Source organism: Periplaneta americana, chromosome 8, assembly GCF_040183065.1.
Source record: "Periplaneta americana isolate PAMFEO1 chromosome 8, P.americana_PAMFEO1_priV1, whole genome shotgun sequence".
Classification (NCBI taxonomy): Eukaryota; Metazoa; Arthropoda; class Insecta; order Blattodea; family Blattidae; genus Periplaneta; species Periplaneta americana.
In genome coordinates, this window is record NC_091124.1 from 13887050 (window position 1) to 13907718 (window position 20669).

Sequence of the window (20669 nt, forward strand, 5' to 3'; positions counted from 1 at the left end):
TTTATATTTAAGTATGTAGTAGTACAATTTATTGAGAAATGATGCATATGAAACAAGTAGTAATTTCTAAGCTATTGGACGAATTTTGTTTATATTTAAGTATGTAGTAGTACAATTTATTGAGGAATGATGCACATGAAACAAGTAGTAATTTCTAAGCTATTGGACGAATTTTGTTTATATTTAAGTATGTAGTAGTCCAATTTATTGAGAAATGATGCACTTGAAACAAGTAGTGATTTCTAAGTTATTGGACGAATTTTGTTTATATTTGAGTATATAGTAGTTCAATTTATTGAGGAATGATGCACATAAAACAAGTGGTAATTTGTAAGCTATTGGACGAATTTTGTTTATATTTAAGTATGTAGTAGTCCAATTTATTGAGAAATGATGCACATGAAACAAGTAGTAATTTCTAAGCTATTGGACGAATTTTGTTTATATTTAAGTATGTAGTAGTTCAATTTATTGAGGAATGATGCACATGCAACAAGTAGTAGTTTCTAAGCTATTGGACGAATTTTGTTTATATTTAAGTATGTAGTAGTTCAATTTATTGAGGAATGATGCACATGAAACAAGTAGTAATTTCTAAGCTATTGGACGAATTTTGTTTATATTTAAGTATGTAGTAGTACAATTTATTGAGAAATGATGCACATGAAACAAGTAGTAATTTCTAAGCTATTGGACGAATTTTGTTTATATTTAAGTATGTAGTAGTCCAATTTATTGAGGAATGATGCACATGAAACAAGTAGTAATTTCTAAGCTATTGGACGAATTTTGTTTATATTTAAGTATATAGTAGTACAATTTATTGAGAAATGATGCACATGAAACAAGTAGTAATTTCTAAGCTATTGGACGAATTTTGTTTATATTTAAGTATGTAGTAGTCCAATTTATTGAGGAATGATGCACTTGAAACAATTTTGAGCAAAAAATTAGTAGGTGTTTATTTGAAATTAAAAACAGAATATTGCTGATGTATGAAATCTTTCTTATAACCGAATTATGCTCATTTGGTGTGAAGTCATTGACTAAACTAAGCTACTATTGGGCCAAAAAGTGCGTTGTTCTCATAACTCTTCATTTTATACTGTTGGTGTTGTTCAGAATGTTTTTTTGTAATGTGATTGAACATGTTGTGTGTTGCAGGAACATCATATATGCTCCTTGTGGAAAACATATAGAATCTTGTCCCTCAATGAGCAAGGGTATACCACAATATGTACTGGAACATGTGGCACAGGGCCAGGACTGGCCAGAAGGTGATGCCACATTCCACCGTCGAATTCTTATTCCAACATTGCTGGTGCATGGTCTTCAAGATTCTTATGTCACATTGGTGCAAGAGTGTGAGATGGAACGGGTAAGTTATTTTCAATTACCGGTACAACGAATTTTACATTAGTGTGAAGGGATATCTATGTTTAAAGATGATAACAGACATGAAATGGCGAAAATTATTATGTTCATATCTCGTCATGAAGTTTATTTGCTCTTCATTATTTCAGTTTTCTTGTCTGAAATCCAGTAATTTCAGTTTAAGTAATTGTTCCCCTGAGTTGAATTTCTTTTTCTGTACATACATATTCTTAGCCAGTGATGAATTCAGATATCCTAGGGGGTGACTTGGGAGGGGGGTGTAATTTTATTGTAAGGGCATATCTTAACTCTTTAGTGTAATTTTCAATTACTTATGACAAGTTTAACTTAAAAATTGAATTAAAAATTAACAAAGATTGTTTTCAGTCATATGTACATCAACATAAACAATAGTGGTTTTCATCCACAAATGATTCTATTTTTATAAATGTCTATTAATGATTATCTCTACTTTTAGAAATGTGTATTAACATAAACTGTACAGTAGTGGCAAGAAAAACCGGACCAACAGAATAATCAAAGTCCCTGAAATGAGCCACTGCACATGCCACGCCCGCATTCATAAGATAGCGAGTAATCTATTGAAATTGTTGTAGTTTCGACTGCTGACATAGCCCATTTCGAAAGCCATTAGAAAATAAGCTGGTAAAATTCATGTTCTGGGAATAATAAGTTAATTAAATAGTAAAATATCGGTTCAATCGAAAAGTATTGGGAATAAATTTGAATAAGGAACAAAAAAAAGTTTCCTTCCCAGGCAGGATTCGAACCACGAAAGTCTTAGTTACCAGTCTATCGACGCTCTGGAGTGAACAAGGCTCTGAAATCAGCTACAAGGGTCGGTCCGGTTTTTTTGCCACTACTGTACATGCTACAGTGAAATGTTACTCAAATAAATGCCAGATACCACACAAGTTACTCTGTAAAATGAATACAAGCTTGTAATGGAAATTTAACAAAATGCAGTAAAATCTCATTTTAACGTTTCTATTTTTAAGGAATGATTTCAAAAATCCTGGTAGAACTATCATAAGCTCAATGTAATTGATTTCAATTTCCACTTTTAAAGAATAAATTTGAATGAATTTCCTAACACACAGCCTATTTTAGCGAAATCCCGAACCTATTCCAAATATTTGTGTTCAATTTCTGCACAAGGTATGTTCACACAAGCCTGGTACTAGGAGCAATACATTGTGATTGATAGTGTATACAAATATCTCGATGTAAAGTGAGCTTTAAAAAATATTATTTTAAGTTTAATTACAGTAGGTTACTTAAAAATATGTTCTAGCGATTTTGTGAAAATCGATATCTGTGTTTGTGAAAGTTTGTCATTATTTGTTCGCTAATACAGTAAAACTAATGCAATAAAAATTTAATGTTCTTACCATCTAAATTGTAAGAGCGTTTACACTTTTAGCCTGACGAAATGTGCTGAAAAAAAGTGTGAGAAAACATTTTTCACAATAAAATGAAAATGCGAATTTTGACTGAAAAATGACCAAAATTTCACCTGTCGCCCCTCGTTAAAATGAAGTTCATATAGAAAGAAGTGAGTTCCGTAAAATTTTCTGAATTGAAGTTTGAAAAACAATATATCAGCCAGCTTTGGCTCTAAGCAGCAGAGATTACCTACTACCAAAAGTCTCATACAGGTATCTCATTATATAACAAGATACCAGGGGATATTAAACACTTAAATTATGAAGGTTTCAAAACCAGGGTAAAAACTATTCTGCTCCAGTCCATGCCGTTCAAAATCACTGATTTCTTGCATTAAAGCCATAAAGCAAAATACCTACCTTCATTACTGGTGCACATAATTTTTTCTCCAAACAATATTAATAATAATGTAGGACTATCTTGTTTTTACCTAATCTCTCTTAATTTATTTATTTAATGTCTTGTAAACGGAAAATGTATTATATATATTGTTATTTATTGTGTCTTTGGTAGTTTTACTATTCTTTGGAAAACTTAAGAGTGTTAAAATTAAATTCATACTAGAAATTAATTAAATTCATACTAGAAATCTTATTTGTGTGTGTATGTGTGTGTCTGTATGTGTATTTTGTGTGTTTGTATCTAATGACGAGCCTATAATCTGTAATAGATTGTACAGGGAATGAATAAATACAATACAATACAATACAATACAAATAATTCTACATTCTTCAAGAATTGTGTCCATGTTGAATCTTTCGTACACTACTTTTAACACTTGAATATAAATACACATGCAATAGTTGCGACAGTTTCTACATTGGACAGACAGGCAGATCATTCCAAACTCGATACAAAGAACACATTAAAGCGATAACCAGAGGACACAATACATCTACATATGCCAAACACATAACTAATGCTAACCACACATACAATAACATAAATACAGACATGGAAATCCTACACATACGACCCAAAAACCAAAAACTCAACACACTAGAACAATATGAAATATACAGACACACCAAAACACACCCTGATCAAATTCTCAACACACAGATCAATTTCAGAACACACACACTATTTGACACCACATTTCAACACTTTTCAACAATCGAACGCACCCACACAACAGGCAGCGAAGTTCGAGATGATGCTGAGATCCAGTAGGCTCTGAGGATGGTGTGAAGAAACACCGAAACAGCTGTAAGCCACACATGTTTACACAGTTAAAACGAGTAAGATCGCCATTTAATCAATTATTTATGAAGAATTGTGTGTTATAAATCTGTGTACTGCATTATAGACTCAAAGATGGCTTAAGTCATTCTCCCCATATAGTTTTCAAATGCTATTTCAGATGGTATTATATATCTTTTCAGTTATACGTTTTTTCTTCAATGAGTATGTGCGTCATAGTTCTTATTATAAAAGTGAATGGATTGTTTTGACTATCTCCTTGGTGAAGTCGTTAGCTTGCCTGACTGTGAACCAAGAGATCTGGATTTGATTTCTGGCTGTACTAAAGAAAATTTTCAAGGGTATAGGGTCTAAAATGGGATTGATCGAGTTTTGTGATCATAAAATTGTGAAGCTGCAGCAGGTAGCTAACTCTGGTCAAAGAAAAGGCAATTAATAATCCTTGTAGGGATTCATGTCACGACCTCTATACAGTTGAGTAGTTATGCAGTTGACTGTTAGATGGCAGGTGCTGAGCTCCCTCCCTGATCCCTAGTGTGGCTGTTGCACCACAGGGAGATGAATTGTTTGTCTTTATTTTGCAGACAATTCCCCGATCATTCTTGGAACTTATACCAGATGCTGGACATTTTTCAATGTTAGAAACACCTACTCGCCTGAGTCACATGATTCACTGTTTCATTGATTGGTGGAGTCGCTGATACTTGATTTGGAGCACTGTATATTGGAGTTAACATTGTGTGGGTAAGTATTATGACTAAATTTTTTTCCCTCAGAATTTCTTCTTTCAGCAATTTTTATAACTTTTGCACGGGTAACACAAATCCAAAAAGCAACTTGTATCTCCATTATGTCGATTTATCTGTCCATCAGAACTTTAATACCACTTTCGTATGTTGGATTAAAAATAATGCAGTAGAACTTTTTTCATTTTATATGCTCGTATTGTAAAGTCCAGAAGATACAAAATGTCATTTATATGTTGTAACTCAATTTGCTTATTATTAGATTTTCCGTGAAAAATCTAAGATCGCAAACAGTTACCACAATTTGAGCCATGGTTTATTCCTTAGGAGCAAAAGCAAGAGTCCAAAATAACTACTTTTTTTTTTTTTTTTGTAAAATAAGCACATGAAGATCACACATTAAGAAAGAGGTATGTAAGTCAATTTCGTAAAATTTTGTGGATTGGAGGTGGATATGTAATATATTAGCCAGCTTTTATTCTAACCAGCTAAGATTTCCTACAAATAATCTTACATTCTTCAAGAGTATGTTTTACAAATCTGAGTCCTGTATTATAGTCTCAAAAGATGCCTTAATTATGAAGACCTAAATTTTTCGTGAATATTTTTCTAATAGTAAATTGCCATACCGGTAACTTGTTCTTCCTGTACAGCATATATGGGTACAATTTTCGGTTACGTGAGGCACTCGATTTGAAATAGTTTGTTTACTAGGAGAGGAGACTGCAGAGTAGGATGGGAAATATAAACTGCTGTGACCTGCGTCACCTTATCGTAATCGCTAAGGCGGTCAGTGGCGAATTATTAGGAAAGCGCTTGGTTAACGTGAGAGACTCGAAACCTTTTATTCAATTTGGCAAATTAATTCGGCAGCTTTAATCATAAACCTCTACTATTTCTCCATCATTGAATCGATTTAAATCACAGGCGAGAAATTGCGTAACTAGCCAATAATATTCCATCACGTTGTGTACATTTATTTTCTTGAATATTCTGGCGTTTCTCAAGATTACTTAATAGATTTTGACGTTCTCGACCTAAAATAATTTCAGAAAATCATATTTCGTTTTCTACGCACATTTGATATTTTTTTTTATAAATTTCTTTTGGAAATAATACGTACAAACAACATTTAATTCCTCGTACCTTTTAATGCAGCGTGTTTAAGGTATAATGTCGTATTTAATATACTATGCAAATGTTAAGATCATAAATTTTCTTCGGAATAGTACGAAAAATAACATTTAATTTGCCTTACCTTCTAATTCAGCATGTTCTTTATGACATAAGGAGTAATGTCGTTGTATATTAAATTTATTAATGCCTAATAGGATTTTCGAGTATAACATACATCGTATTTTCTCCCCTTCTAAACAGCAAAAAAACTCTTCCTCCCATTTCTCATGAAATAATCGTTTTCTAGCGCGTGCACATTGCTTTGATAATGCCATTATGCCACCACTGATATTGCTTATGAAACTGATATAGAACCGCCCACGCCTAGGAGCTGTGTGAGGGAGGAACGGGGACTGTGAAGATGATGTCACTCAGAGCGATAAGCTCTGTGAAGGTCGGTGAGGCACGATGCCCATCTATGCTGTACAGCCTTCAAATGTAATCTCAGTTATACATTTTTCTCACTTAGGCATTTTTACCTTCAGACCTCCATCAAAAATATAAAATAATGAAGCTAGATATTGTGCAAAATCTTCACAAAACACATCAGCTCCTGTTTCAAGTCTGTTTATTAAGGATCCATCTGTGAATACTCTTATTCTTTCATTTTCTAGGATCTTTTATTTATTGTTATTATGGCAGTGGATTTCATTTCACGTGGTAGGTCCTTTTTTATTCAACATTTTTATAAAATTACAGTTTGTGAAAGTGTGTTTAGTTTTTCATCTGAAATGCTACAGAGATCTGACTTTATGAAGTTATTGTTTCAGAAATCTGGCGAACTTCAAGATATTATTCTGTTGTTATCAAGAACAGAAGCTTTGCATGTCTTCCATAGATATATAATCGAAAAGAGCAGCAATACATCATGAAATGACACCAATTTCTTGGACATTTCAACACTTAACTTGTAAGATCAAAGACAATAACATTTCATTATCCAGTACTTTTAATAATACGGTATAATGTATTTATGAAAGTTAGAGCATTTACCAGGAAGGTCTATAGAGACAGATATCATTACAGAATTTTATTTAAATTGTGTACTTTTCCTCAACCTATCAACATCTGTTAAAGATGAGATATTTCGTTTTGTGAGTGGATGAGTATGTGAATGAATGAATGAATGAATGAATGAATGAATGAATGAATGAATGAATGAATGAGTGAGTAAATGAGGAAATTAAAAAAAGGAAGTAAGCAACTAGGGATTAATTGTCTACACCCAGGGATCTTAGACTTGGTTTATAGGGTCAGCTTGGTTAATAGTATGTTGTCCTTTAGTCCAGGTATGATCAGTTGAGATAGTTCTGGAATTCTTTTAGCGTGCTAGGGTCGAATTTCATATCTGAAGTAGATGACCTGGAAGACAGAATTCATTACCCTCAATAAATGATGATTGACGAAGATGGTGGCTAGAATATTATCGAACTTGAATGGGCAAGAAATTACCATTAAATTTCGTTTGGAACATTCCCATTTAAGAACAGAGTTCTTTCATGTGGCGAAATCTACAGTACAGGAATGCTGTATCGTCTTTCCTTTAAAGGAAAATCATGCCAGAGATTTTTACCACCCTTAAAAATTCATTGTTTTAAGCATGCAAGCACGTGAGTCACTAGATCATCATTATCTTCATGTTAGACCCCAGTGATCTGTTATGGTCTCATGCCAGCGTTTTCGTGGTATTCCCAAATTTCTCTTTCCTCTTGGCACATAGGCAAGAATTTGTCTAGGCCATCAAGTGTAATCTATCCTTTCGACATGTTTCTCCACTGAAGTTTATATTGTTGAACAAAATGAACTATAGGAATTATTTTTAATACTTTAATTATGTCTTCATTTTTACAATGTTTGAGCAATGAGCATCCCGCTGTCCGTCTTACAAACCTTATTTCAGCTGCTGTTAGCCTTTTCTCATCAGCTTTTCTGATTGTCCATGCCTCACTGCCGTAAGTCAGAACTGAAGGAGATGCTGTATCAGCATTACTTTTTAACCTTGCTCTAGAATATCCCATTAGGAAAGTTCAGGATAACAGAGAGAGTTTGAAATTGAACGGGTTAAATCAGCTGCTTGTTTATGCGGATGACGTGAATATGTTAGGAGAAAATTAGGGAAAACACGGGAATTTTACTTAAAGCAAATAAAGAGGTAGGTTTGGAAGTAAATCCCGAAAAGACAAAGTATATGATTATGTCTCGTGACCAGAACATAGTAGGAAATGGAAATATAAAAATTGGAAATTTATCCTTTGAAGAGGTGGAAAAATTCATGTACCTTGGAGCAACAGTAACAAATATAAATGACACTCGGGAGGAAATTAAACACAGAATAAATATGGAAAATGCCTTTTATTATTCCGTTGAGAATCTTTTGTCATTAGTGTGCTTTCAAAAAAGTTGAAAGTTAGAATTTATGTAACAATTATATTACCGGTTGTTCTGTATGGTTGTGAAACTTGGTTGGTTGGTTAGTTTCTAATGCTGGGCGTTTGACAATAAAGTCATTTGACCTCTTGCACTCCAATATTTTTCAAAGCTATTATCATGGTCAGCCATTGAAGCACAGATTTTGAGGTGTTCCGAATCCATTTCTGTTGTGAAACTTGGACTCTGACTTTGAGAGAGGAACAGAGGCTAAGGGTGTTTGAGAATAGGGTGCTTAGGAAAATATTTGGGGGTAAGAGGGATGAAGTTAAAAGATAATGGAGAAAGTTACACAACACAGAACTGCACACATTGTATTCTTCACCTGACATAATTATGAACATTAAATCGAGACGTTTGAGATAGGCAGGGCATGTAGCACGTATGGGTGAATCCAGAAATGCATATAGAGTGTTAGTTGGAAGGCCAGAGGGAAAAAGACCTTTGGGAGACCGAGACATAGATGGGAGGATAATATTAAAATGGATTTGAGGGAAGTGGGATATGATGGTAGAGACTGGATTAATCTTGCTCAGGATAGGAACCGATGGCAGGCTTATATGAGGACGGCAATGAACCTCCGGGTTCTCTAAAAGTAATTTGTAAGTAAGAATTACTTGAAATGTAATGTCTTTAAGCTCATGTTAATTTTGTAATATAGATTTTTGAATGAGGGTGTATTTATGTTATTGTGAAGACTTTGAACGTATTTATAAACTTATTTATTGAATATTTTTGTTTCTGAAGCCAAAGTTCTGTATAAAATTATTTTACACGTGCTTTTGATATATTTTACAATATTGAACAGTTATTGTTAATAGATAATAATATTAAGCTTCTGTATGTGGGCCTTTGACTGGTGAATGCTCATGCTTTTCTTGCCTATAATACTTTTTCTATGCATGATTTTAATTTTAGTATTGATATACGATATACGAGGCCTGTCTAAAAAGTATCCGACCTTAATTTTTCCCGCGTAAAGTTGTGATTCTAAGGCGGCGCCACTGTGCATGGTGGAAGGAGGAACTGTAATGCGCATGCTTGAATTTTTTCACCGCATTCACTTGTGCCAGTCACTGGCTGGTGGTCGCCAAGTAAGGTGCTGTTCTAGGTGTTTGTCGGATTTAGTTTTCTCGCAAGATGACTGAACGAATTGAGCAAAGATACTGCATCAAATTTTGTCAAAAGCTTGGTGATTCTCAAAGTCAAACAATTCGTAAGATTCAGCAGGTGTTTGGGGAAGATGCGATGGGTGTAACACAAATTAAGGAGTGGTTCAACCGATTCAAAGATGGCCGCACATCAGCGGAGAGTGAGCAGCGTTGTGGCAGGCCCCAAACTGCTCGGAGTGTAGCTGTTGTTGAGAGGGTGCGAAATTTGGTGATGGCAGATCGTCGTTTGACCGTGCGGGAGATTGCCGAAGAGGTTGGAGTGAGTAAAGATTCTGCACATGCAATTTTGCGTGATGATTTGAACATGAACCGAGTGGCTGCGAAATTCTTGCCCAAGTTGTTGTCCCCGGAACAAAAGGACCTCCGTCGTGACATTGCACAGGACCTTCTGGACACCGCCAACACTGATCCTGGGTTTCTGAACACCGTGATAACTGGAGATGAGTCATGGGTGTACGGGTACGACCCAGGAACAAAAAGACAGTCGTCGCAATGGAAGCATCCCGAGTCTCCAAGGCCGAAGAAAGCGCGGCAGGTGCGAAGCAAAATCAAGGTGATGCTGACTGTTTTCTTTGATGTCCGTGGAATTGTGCATCACGAATACGCACCGGAAGGACAAATGGTGACAAATGAGTACTATCACGATGTTCTCCGGCGACTCCGTGATGCAGTTCGGCGCAAAAGATCAGACATGTGGACGGCGAACAACTGGCACTTGCATCACGACAACGCCCCCGCACATTCATCCCAATTGATACACACTTTCTTGGCCAAACATGGAATTACAACCGTTCACCAACCTCCCTACTCTCCGGACCTGGCTCCTTGCGACTTCTGGTTGTTTCCAAAATTGAAGACACCACTGAAAGGATCCCATTTTGAGAGTAGAGAAGAGATAATGCGGAATGCGACGACGGAGCTGAACACCATTCCAAAAGAAGACTTCCAGAGGTGTTTCCGGCAGTGGAAGGATCGGTGGGCTAAGTGTGTGCAAGCACAAGGGGCCTACTTTGAAGGGGATTAGGGTCCCAACCCCGTCAGGTATTTGAAATATTTTTTCTGGCTAAAGGTCGGATACTTTTTAGACAGACCTCGTATATTAATAACATTTGTACACTGTTTTTAAACGAACAAAACATAAAAGCATATCAGTGGTTTCCAAACCTGATCATAATCATGACTGCTACATAATGGCCTTGTTACAAGAAGAAATGCAGACTTGGTGTTAGTGTTTTTGGGACTCAGTCTGTCTGAGTAACATGAATCTTTATTGATTACTGGTAGTTAAAACTTTTTTCTCAAAATAAAGGTTTCTCTTCTTGCCTTTGGACAAACTGTTGTTGGTATAAACTTTGTTGAGGGTACTATATTTTTCAGACAGAAGAAAATCCAAAACATGGTTTCCTCTGGAAAGGAAGTAAAACTAGGGATCAGTGTTGGCATAGGCTTCCATGGCCGGTGTACATGGTCTGTGTAGAAACTTCCAGGCTTATACCGCATTGTCTTGGTGCTAGTAGCTGATGTTTCGACTGCTGTGTTGTGGTCATCCTCAGAGCAGTGAGTGGATAAGGAAATAGTGTGTGAGCTTGTATATATATAGGAATCTCAATGGGAGAGAACTTCCAATGGTAGGTCGTAGGTTCTCCTTCTGGCATATGATTGGTTCCTCTCCCATTGAGAGGACTCCTATATATACAGGGTAGACCATTTAAGTTGAGACTGTACAATATCTCCAAAACTAAGCGTTATAGAAATAAATGTCTTGAATAAAAGTTGCTTGATATTATGGGGGAAAGAAAATGCCATTTGTCGTGTTTTATTTGGAGGACGTTGTGATGGTTATTTTCGGGTCAGTTTAATTTTTTTTAAATAGGAACCTACATTTTTTATGTTGTTTTCTCATTCCTCATAAAAAACTAAACAACTTTTGTATGAAGCACTTTGCAATTGTTCTTACACCGACGTAAATAACAACAAAAATTATGAATGGCTGTGTACGAAGAGCGCAACGAATGGTTGGACCCATTCGAAACAGTCCAGCATCACAGTAGGCGAGGAGGCAATGAGACATTGTGACCGTTGTTTTGTTTACTTTCCACGGTAGGACGGTTTCCTTGTATCTGTCGTTAGTGTACTTGCAGCCGCCTTCGAGTCCAGGTGGCTCCACTGGTGGTACGTACCTACAATTAGCGATTACCGAGTAACAACCATCAGTTCCTTGCAAGTCGTTTAAAGGCCCATTCACAATGAAAATTAAACATAACCGTAACATAAACACAGAAGTTTGCGCCCAGGCTACCAAGTGGGATCATTCACAATGATTCACATAAGCATTGACATAAACATTACCGTAAGATGTTAACATGAAAGTTTGCAAACTCCAAACTTTCATGCTTATGCTTACGTGATTTGCAAACAGAACAATAGTGGAGCGCTGAAGTATACGACACAATATGAGGAAATGGCGTCTTTGTTATGTTTCCATGGTTACCAAGTATGTTTGCTGTTATGTTTATGTTCCCATCATGAATGATGGTATGACTTCTTGATTTTACTGTAAAGGCCCATTCACAATGAAAATTAAACATAAACATAACGTAAGCATAAAATCTTGTGTCCATGTTATTTAATGAAAGCATTCACAATGAATTACATAAGCATGAACTTAATCTTAATCATAAGACGTTAACATGAAAGTTTGCAAACTCCAAACTTTCATGCTTGTGTTTATGCGATTTGGAAACAGTACACAAGCGGAAAGCGTGTTTTCACTTTTTGTTTAACATCTCATGGGCTTTGCCTACAGGCAATATTTTGATCTATTGACCGTGATGGTCGCGCAACATGGACTCATATGACGAAAAGTTGATTATTTTACATCTCCGTTTCTTTGATTTCAAGTATTGAAAGCCATATACTGATGATTTGTAGTTATTAGAAACATAAATTGAATAGTTACATCGTCAGTCATTGTGCAATTCTCCATTTTTATGTAATATATTCTGTAGTTTTGTTGATTCGGTATGTTTGTTTCCACACACGTGTTATGTTTACGTTATGTTTAATTTTCATTGTGAATGGGCCTTGGCTACTTAAGTTTGTGGCATATGTTTATGTGCTTATGTTAATGTTTACGTTATGTTTAATTTTCATTGTGAATGAGCCTTAACGTTAAGTTAATGCTTACGTTATGTTCAATTTTCATTGGGAATGGGCCTTTACAGAAATGTCGAAGTATTAATTATTATGAACAGAATTTACAACCTTGTTCTTGTGCCCGTATTCGAAGAGACATGCTTTTACGTACACATCAATCGTTCATTCACAGAGTTGGAAAATGCATTGCAGTAGAAGGGCATCATTTTGAACATTTATTACGCTAAGGTACGAGGTTATGAAATAATACTGTACAATACCCATACAGTGGTGATACTCTGTGTACCTACTTTTCATCAATGTTTAATTGTCTACACCAGTGAAAGAACCATGTACTACAAAATGGTTTTACAAAATTTGTTTATTTTGTGATGAGGAATAAGAAAACAAAATAAAAAGTATTGGTTCCCATTTAAAAAACGTACCTTGACCCTCAAATGACCATCCAAACGTTCTCCAAATAAAACACGACAAATGGTATTTACTTTCTTCCATAATATGAAGCAACTTTTATTCAAGACATTTCTTTCTACAATGCTTAGTTTTGGAGATATTGGACAGTATCAATTAAATGGTCCACAAATGGTTACATAACACCGGACACAATGTCTCATTGCCTCCTCGCCTACTTTGATGCTGGACTGTTTTGAATGGGTCCAACCATTCATTGCGCTCTTCGTACACAGCCATTCATAATTTTTGTTGTTATTTACGTCGGTGTAAGAACAATTGCAAAGTGCTTCATACAAAAGTTGTTCAGTTTTTTATGAGGAATGAGAAAACAACAAAAAAAAAAAATGTAGGTTCCTATTTAAAAAAATTAAATTGACCCTAAAATAACCATCACAATGTCCTCCAAATAAAACACGACAAATGGCATTTACTTTCCCCCATAATATCAAGCAACTTTTATTCAAGACATTTATTTCTACAACGCTTAGTTTTGGAGATATTGTACAGTCTCAACTTAAATGGTCCACCCTGTAGACAAGCTCACACACTATTTCCTTATCCACTCACTGCTCTGAGGATGACCACAACACCAGTTAAAATGTCAGCTACTAGCACAAAGACAATGCAGCATAGGCCCAGAAGTTTTCTTCACAGACCAAAACTGGGGGTACTTTGCCACACTATTTGTGGCATATAAAAGAATCTTAAAACATTTAATTAATTAATGTTGTAAGTACAATCTCAAACTGGCCATCTGCAGGGTGTTTCAGAATAACTGCTCCTAATTTTCGGATGTGATACTGGGCATGTAATGAAATGTTTTTTTGTAGTAAAGTAGTTTCTGGAAATGCTTCTATATCAAATTATAACTATATGAATGAAAGAATATCAGTGTGAGGAGTAACTTTTTTGATTATCATACAATAAATTATATAAATATTGTAGAAATGGCTTTGAAAAAATATAGAAACTTTTAAAAATTACGGCCACCATTAGCATTGCTATAAATTGCTCCATATGCATATCTGCTGATTCAAAATTTGTTAAGCCACTGGCATGGCTCATTCAGTTAAGGCACTTGCCTGCCGGTCTGAAGTTGCGCTTGGGCACGGGTTCGATCCCTGCTTGGGCTGATTACCTGGTTGGGTTTTCTCCGAGGTTTTTCCCAACCGTAAGGTGAATGCCAGGTAATCTATGGCGAATCCTCTGCCTCATCTCGCCAAATACCATCTGCTATCACCAATCTCATCGACGCTAAATAACCTAGTAGTTGATACAGCGTCGTTAAATAACCAACTAAAATAAAAAAAAATTGTTAGCAGTTGCATTTTTAATGACTGAAAATTTATAGAGAAATCTGAAAGTTATTTTGTTACATACAGCAGAAACAAATCAAATCAACTTCAATTGTTTCCATGGTAATGGGAATAGCTGGAACATAATTAAAGATTGCCATACACGATAATAGGTTTGTCCTAGCATGGTTCAGAATCGATTTTGCCTACTCATGCACAATAGCTCAGTTTGCGTTCCAACAAGACTATAACTGATTCTGAACTTCGAGTTACCATGTTCCAACGTACTTTAGAATTCGTTCAGAACAAGTGAAATTGGATCTGCTCCAGCATTGTCTTTGTACTTGCCAAAATTTAGATCCTTGTCTTCAGTATGAAGTGCCAACTTCAGGTGAAACCTTAGTGCTTATAAGATTGTAGAGATAAATAACACTAATGCTTATTCTGTCCTCCAGGACCAGAAAATTTGTTTGTATTACACAAGTTTCTGCGTTATTCATGTTCTGTATTGAAAAGTTTTATTGTAGTTAAATTTTTCAGTCTGGTGGATGGACTAGAAACCATATTAATTTAGGGGAAGGGAAGGGGAAAGAAAAGGTGGGGATGGTAAAAGTGATATAAGAGTACAATAATGTTACCTGAACTCGTGATTTCTTTTTGAGGACAATATAGAAATATTTTCATTTTTTCTATTCAGTTTATGTTCATTTAACAGATTTCCTGCCTCTATACTTTTGTTTGCTGCATTGTTTGGAAACCACTGTTATGTGAATTTGCAAATGTGTGTGTGACAGTACACAACCAAGCAAAAGCATAAATTTTAATGGAACAATAAACATAAATACCGGTATATTGCAGCTGTACCCTTAAGATAGTTCGTAGATTGGGAGCACTAATCAAATCTCTCGATGCTTGTATTTTTACAAAGGAATGAATTCTTCATGGTACGAGGGGGATCCAGGAAATAACGACCGCTTTGTTGTAATAATTTAAAAAAAAATATTTATTTGAAAAAACAAAGTCTGTTACATAACTGAAGCTTCCTTTACTTCTCTACATAATCACCACCTACATTTAAACATTTGTCGTATCTGTTCACTAGCTTTAGAATTCCCGTGTTATACTCCTCTGCCGCCAGTTCATTAAGCCAGGTGTTCACTGTCTTCTTCAACTCTTCATCACTTCCAAAACGCGTACCACCCAGAAAGTCTTTCAGCTTAGTGAAAAGGTGAAAATCGCTAGGAGCAAGGTCTGGACTATAGGGCGGATGATCAAGGATTTCCCAACCGAATTGATCCAGCAATTCTCGAGTTGAAGCAGCAGTGTGCGGACGGGCACAGATTTTGTGATAGCCAAGATGTTGCGACACAATTTCACCAAGCAAAGAACGAGAAATGTCAGGAAAGGCAATATGCAATTCGTCGAGTGATGTGCGCCTGTCTTGCAAGATTCTGTCGTTCACTTTAGTCTTCAGGTCTTCTGTGATGAGTGATGGGCTTCCGGGTCGAGTTTCATCGTGGACATTTGTTCGCCCATTGTTGAACATTTCGCACCATTTTCTCACATTTCTTTCATTCATTACAGTATCACCATACACTTCTTTCAATTGCCGGTAAATTCCTGCAGGTTTCAAATGTCGGGCATTCAAAAATCGAATCACACTCCTCACCTCACAGTCGGCGGGATTATCAATCACGTCGTTCATTTTGAAGTAACACAAAATGCACAATGGCGACTTGTTGCAACCAGTACTCACAACATTATGAGAACACATGTTAAGGAAGCCAGTTGACCTTCAAACAAGGAAGGGGAGTCAGCTACGCGGCGGGTATGCGCGAACGGTCGTTATTTCCTGGATCCCCCTCGTATTAAGATCTCCACACTTTTACATTTCCACATGCTTGCCGTTAAGAAGTGTTACGTGTTTCAATTTTCATTCTAGTTGTATTTTATGGAGTGTACTTTATTACTGTACTTACACAAAAAATAATGTTTTTGAACACAAATTTTAAAATGTTTCATATAAAATTATATGTTCTTTGTTGAAAGTAACAGTAAGAAAAACAAGTCAATTTTTTATGCCTTTTATAAATAAATAGTGTTTAATAAGCACAGTGCTCAAAATGAGAATTTAAAAAGTTGTGTAATTTTTTAAAGAAAAATGAAGTTGCATTCTCAAGGAAGTGATACAGGATCTGGCAGAATGATCTCAGTTTGAGTTTGCCATTATACAGCTTCCTTCAAAGTTAGGCTTAATTGGCATAGATCTTTCAGCAGCACAAGCCATGCCATTTCAGTTACCATCATGGCGTGGACAGGTGAACATCGTGTATTTTGTTGTTGAGCATTTTTAAAAAATGGTGACTTCGATTGCAACGCTATGGCAATTTCGTTCACATTTTAGAACAGGTCGACACTAAAGAATTCCTGATAAGAAAACCTACTGATATGGGTGAGAAATGTCAGATAAAAGGTTCAACTTTCAAATAGAATTCGTCCTGTAGATGTTGCAACGTTCGGGCTCCTGAGAAATTCGCAGCAGTAAGACATGCCGTTACAACATCTCCACGATGTTCAACCATTAAACATGCTCTGGTATTGGGAATATCTGATCGGAGTGTCAGACGAATCTTATATCTAGTTCCGTCCCTACAAATGTACGGTGGTTCAGGAACTTCGGCAGCGTTACTGGCTCAACTGCCAAGATGCTTGCAGACCATGTTGGAAAATGTTCCAGGCGATTCTGTTGTGCTCGGTAATGACTAAGCTCATTTTCATTTTTTGGGCTGCATCGACAAACAAAGCATTCCATATTGGTCCCCAGAAAATCCTCGAGAAATGCATCAACGACTCTCCACATCGAGCATGTTATTGTTTGCTGTGCTGTTGCAGAATTTGGAATAATAGAGCCATGCTTTTTTGATTAAGAAGGACGCACAGTCACTGTTTGCGGAGTGTATAGCTCGTGAAGGCAAGCATTTGGACGATATTATCTTAAAAGAAAGTGATGTCAAAATGACAAACATTCTTCTGCAAGATGGTAAAATAAAATTTTGAATAGGATCTATGTTGTTCTTGTTATTTATGTTTCTAATCGGGGAGATCATTTTGCCAGACCCTTTACAATTATACATATAAAACACAGACACATTTAATGATAAGATATTTTATTCGCACATGACTACCTATTAATAGTTATTTATTCAACAAGTGAATAATCTTCATGATTATGCGATGAAAGAGTAATGGAACAGAGAAAAATTCTGTCCGGCGCCGGGATTTGAACCTGGGTTTTCAGCTCTACGTGCTGATGCTTTATCCACTAAGCCACACCGGATACCCACCCTGGCGTCAGACAGAATCGTCTCAGATTAAGTTCCAACTCTTGGGTTCTCTCTAGTGGCCGCCCTCTGCACTACGTCATAGATGTCTATGAATGTAGGACTGAAGTCCATACATGTGCTGAGGTTCACTCGTTATGAGTGACTAGTTGGCCGGGATCCGACGGAATAAGCGCCGTCACGAAGTGATTTACGCATATCATATATATTATTTTAATGTACCGAAGTACATATGATATTTCCATGCAGATATTCTGTGTCATCATACGATGAAAGAGTAATGGAACGGAGAAAAATTCTCTCAGGCGCCGGGATTTGAACCCGGGTTTTCAGCTCTACGTGCTGATGCTTTATCCACTCATAACGAGTGCACCTCAGCACATGTGTGGACTTCAGTCCTATGTTCATAGACATCTATGACGTAATGCAGAGGGAGGCCACTAGAGGGAACCCAAGAGTTGGAACTTAAAACTGAGACGATTCTGTCCGACGCCGGGGTGGGTATCTGGTGTGGCTTAGTGGATAAAGCATCAACACGTAGAGCTGAAAACCCAGGTTTAAATCCCGGTGCCGGAGAGAATTTTTCTCCATTCCATTACTCTTTCATCGTATGATGACGCAGAATATCTGCATGGAAATATCATATGTACTTCAGTTTATTAAAATAATATATATCCATGATTATGGCATGAGTGAATATTTGTGCATGAACGATAGTGAGTGCAACAGTTTTCACGAGTGTCATAATAAGATTATCCACGAGTTGGATACAACATTTTTTGGCATCTTAGCATTATAAATTGTAGGAAATAAATTATGAAATACGGATCCGTAACTGACAGTCTTCATATATTCGTATCAATTAGTTGCACCTGGCATTGACACTGAATGAAGAGAAATGTATGGCCTTGCAGGTTATGTTGCAAATGTTCCTTTATTTTGTTAATATAGTTTCTCTGAATCACGGAACTGTTTTATGTGATGTAACAAAAGTGATACAAAATTATACATCTTGATTACACAACTTTTAACACTGTATCACTTCGGAATATGTATGATGAGAAACTCTACAAAAACATCTCAACACACAAACAACACAAAAAAACAAATACAACCACACAGGCTTATACAAACTCAAATGTAACACCTGCAACAACTTCTACATAGGACAGACAGGCAGATAATTTGAAACACGTTACAAAGAACACATCACAGCCATAACAAAATTACAAAACACCTCCACATATGCAGAACACATCACAAATGCTAACCACACCCACTGAGACATCAACACAGACATGGAAATACTACACATCCAACCAAAAAGCCAGAAACTAAACACACTAGACTAGACGGCATTTCGGAAGGCATTTAGCTTTTATATGCGCCGTAGCATTTCTGGTATGTGACGTCACAACCTTTTACAGTAGAACCAATCAGAATCAGTCTATAACAAGCACTTCCCATGTTTGTTTGTTCACGTGTGAGTGTTTCAATGCATTGAATAAGTAAAACTAACATTTACTGAATGTATGTAAGGTAAATAAATGGAAGAAGAGACTGTAAAAAGACAAGTATTACACAAGCAGGCGCGGAAAATAGTGTTTAAGGTATATAATTATTTTAAAAACGTTAACGAGCAGAACGCTGCCGGCCATCTTGATGCTGGCAGCAACGTTGCCAACGTGCAAGAAATGACTGCAGAAGCATGTGGTGTGGGATTGAGAACCGTGCAAAGATAATTGTTAGTGAAGGAAAGAGGGTTTGTTTGGTGTCATGCTTACAGTAATCAACGGCTAAGGTCATTATTGTCTTTTGATAATTTAAATTATCTTCTGTGCTACTTGTATTGCATGTGCTCGTGAACTAAGATGTGGTAATGTTGTATGCTGCCTTGCTCTCTCTATCTGTCTCTCTCAACGCAAACGCTAGCAGACAACTGCCTTCCGAATTGCCGTCGACTCTAGAACAATATGAAATATACAGACACACGAAAACACACCCCAACGAAATTCTCAATACACAACTCAACTTCAAAACACACACAGTCTTTGACTCTACACTATACCACATGAACGCACCCTCACATGAAACAGAACAAGAGGCGCCAAGACCAACAACAACCAGTTCTAAGGATGACCCATAAATAGGTCGAAACATGTAAACGAGATACGTTGAAGTTTAACACAGGAAAGTCTCGTCATACATATTCCGAAGTGATAGAAAATTGTTAAAGATTGGAAATAAATTATACGTTACATTCTCTTCTGTCCTGTATATCATTTCTTGTTACATCATGCGTACAAGCAAGATAGCAAGCGTTCCGGTATTGCGTTATAGCGAATGTCATTGATTTATTCACGCGCATGCTATAATGAAGCGATTATGCACGATATCGGATGTAATAACAACCTGTTTATAATGCTAGGATGGCATAAAACCATTTTACTTGTTATATTATGTCAATTAGATGCAGTGCATTCCTTTACTCGCTGAGCTTGAAATCAAACGTGTCTTACCATTAGTATCAATTCAGACTTGAGCACAAAAGTAATTAAGTTGGAAAGTTGATTCTTTATCTGCGCCACTTTGCTAAAAATAATAGTAACCGTAAATATATGAGCACAAACTCAGGTTTGAATTCATTATACATAGGTTGGATAAAAAGTTATGGCAACACTTCTGTCACATGACGATGGTGCGTTCGAGAGCTGCCAGCTGTGTGGACATGAACAAGGACTGTTAGATGAGTTAGTGCAGCCAGCAGCGACAGTACTCTGTCAATCTACTGCAGTGTGTAGAACGTTGACTTTCATAGGGATAGTGCGAGCGCCCTAAGACCACGTTTACAAAACTAGA

The 20669-nt window shown here is 36.4% G+C and overlaps 1 protein-coding gene across 2 annotated transcripts in view; it reads left to right on the plus strand.

Moving 5' to 3' along the window:
- LOC138704510 (uncharacterized) overlaps window positions 1–20669 on the plus strand; it is a 45437-nt gene that overhangs the window by 17430 nt on the left and 7338 nt on the right. Inside the window, exons 4-6 of one of the 2 annotated variants that reach the window (XR_011333361.1) lie at window positions 1165–1378; window positions 4629–4788; window positions 6737–6876. Coding sequence is in view for 1 of the 2 variants with exons in the window: in XM_069832464.1 (XP_069688565.1) it covers window positions 1165–1378; window positions 4629–4745 (331 nt within the window). In the remaining variant the exon portion in view is untranslated. Of the gene's footprint in view, window positions 1–1164; window positions 1379–4628; window positions 4789–6736; window positions 9323–20669 lie in introns of those variants that run through there. The other variant, XM_069832464.1, reaches the window with a different exon arrangement.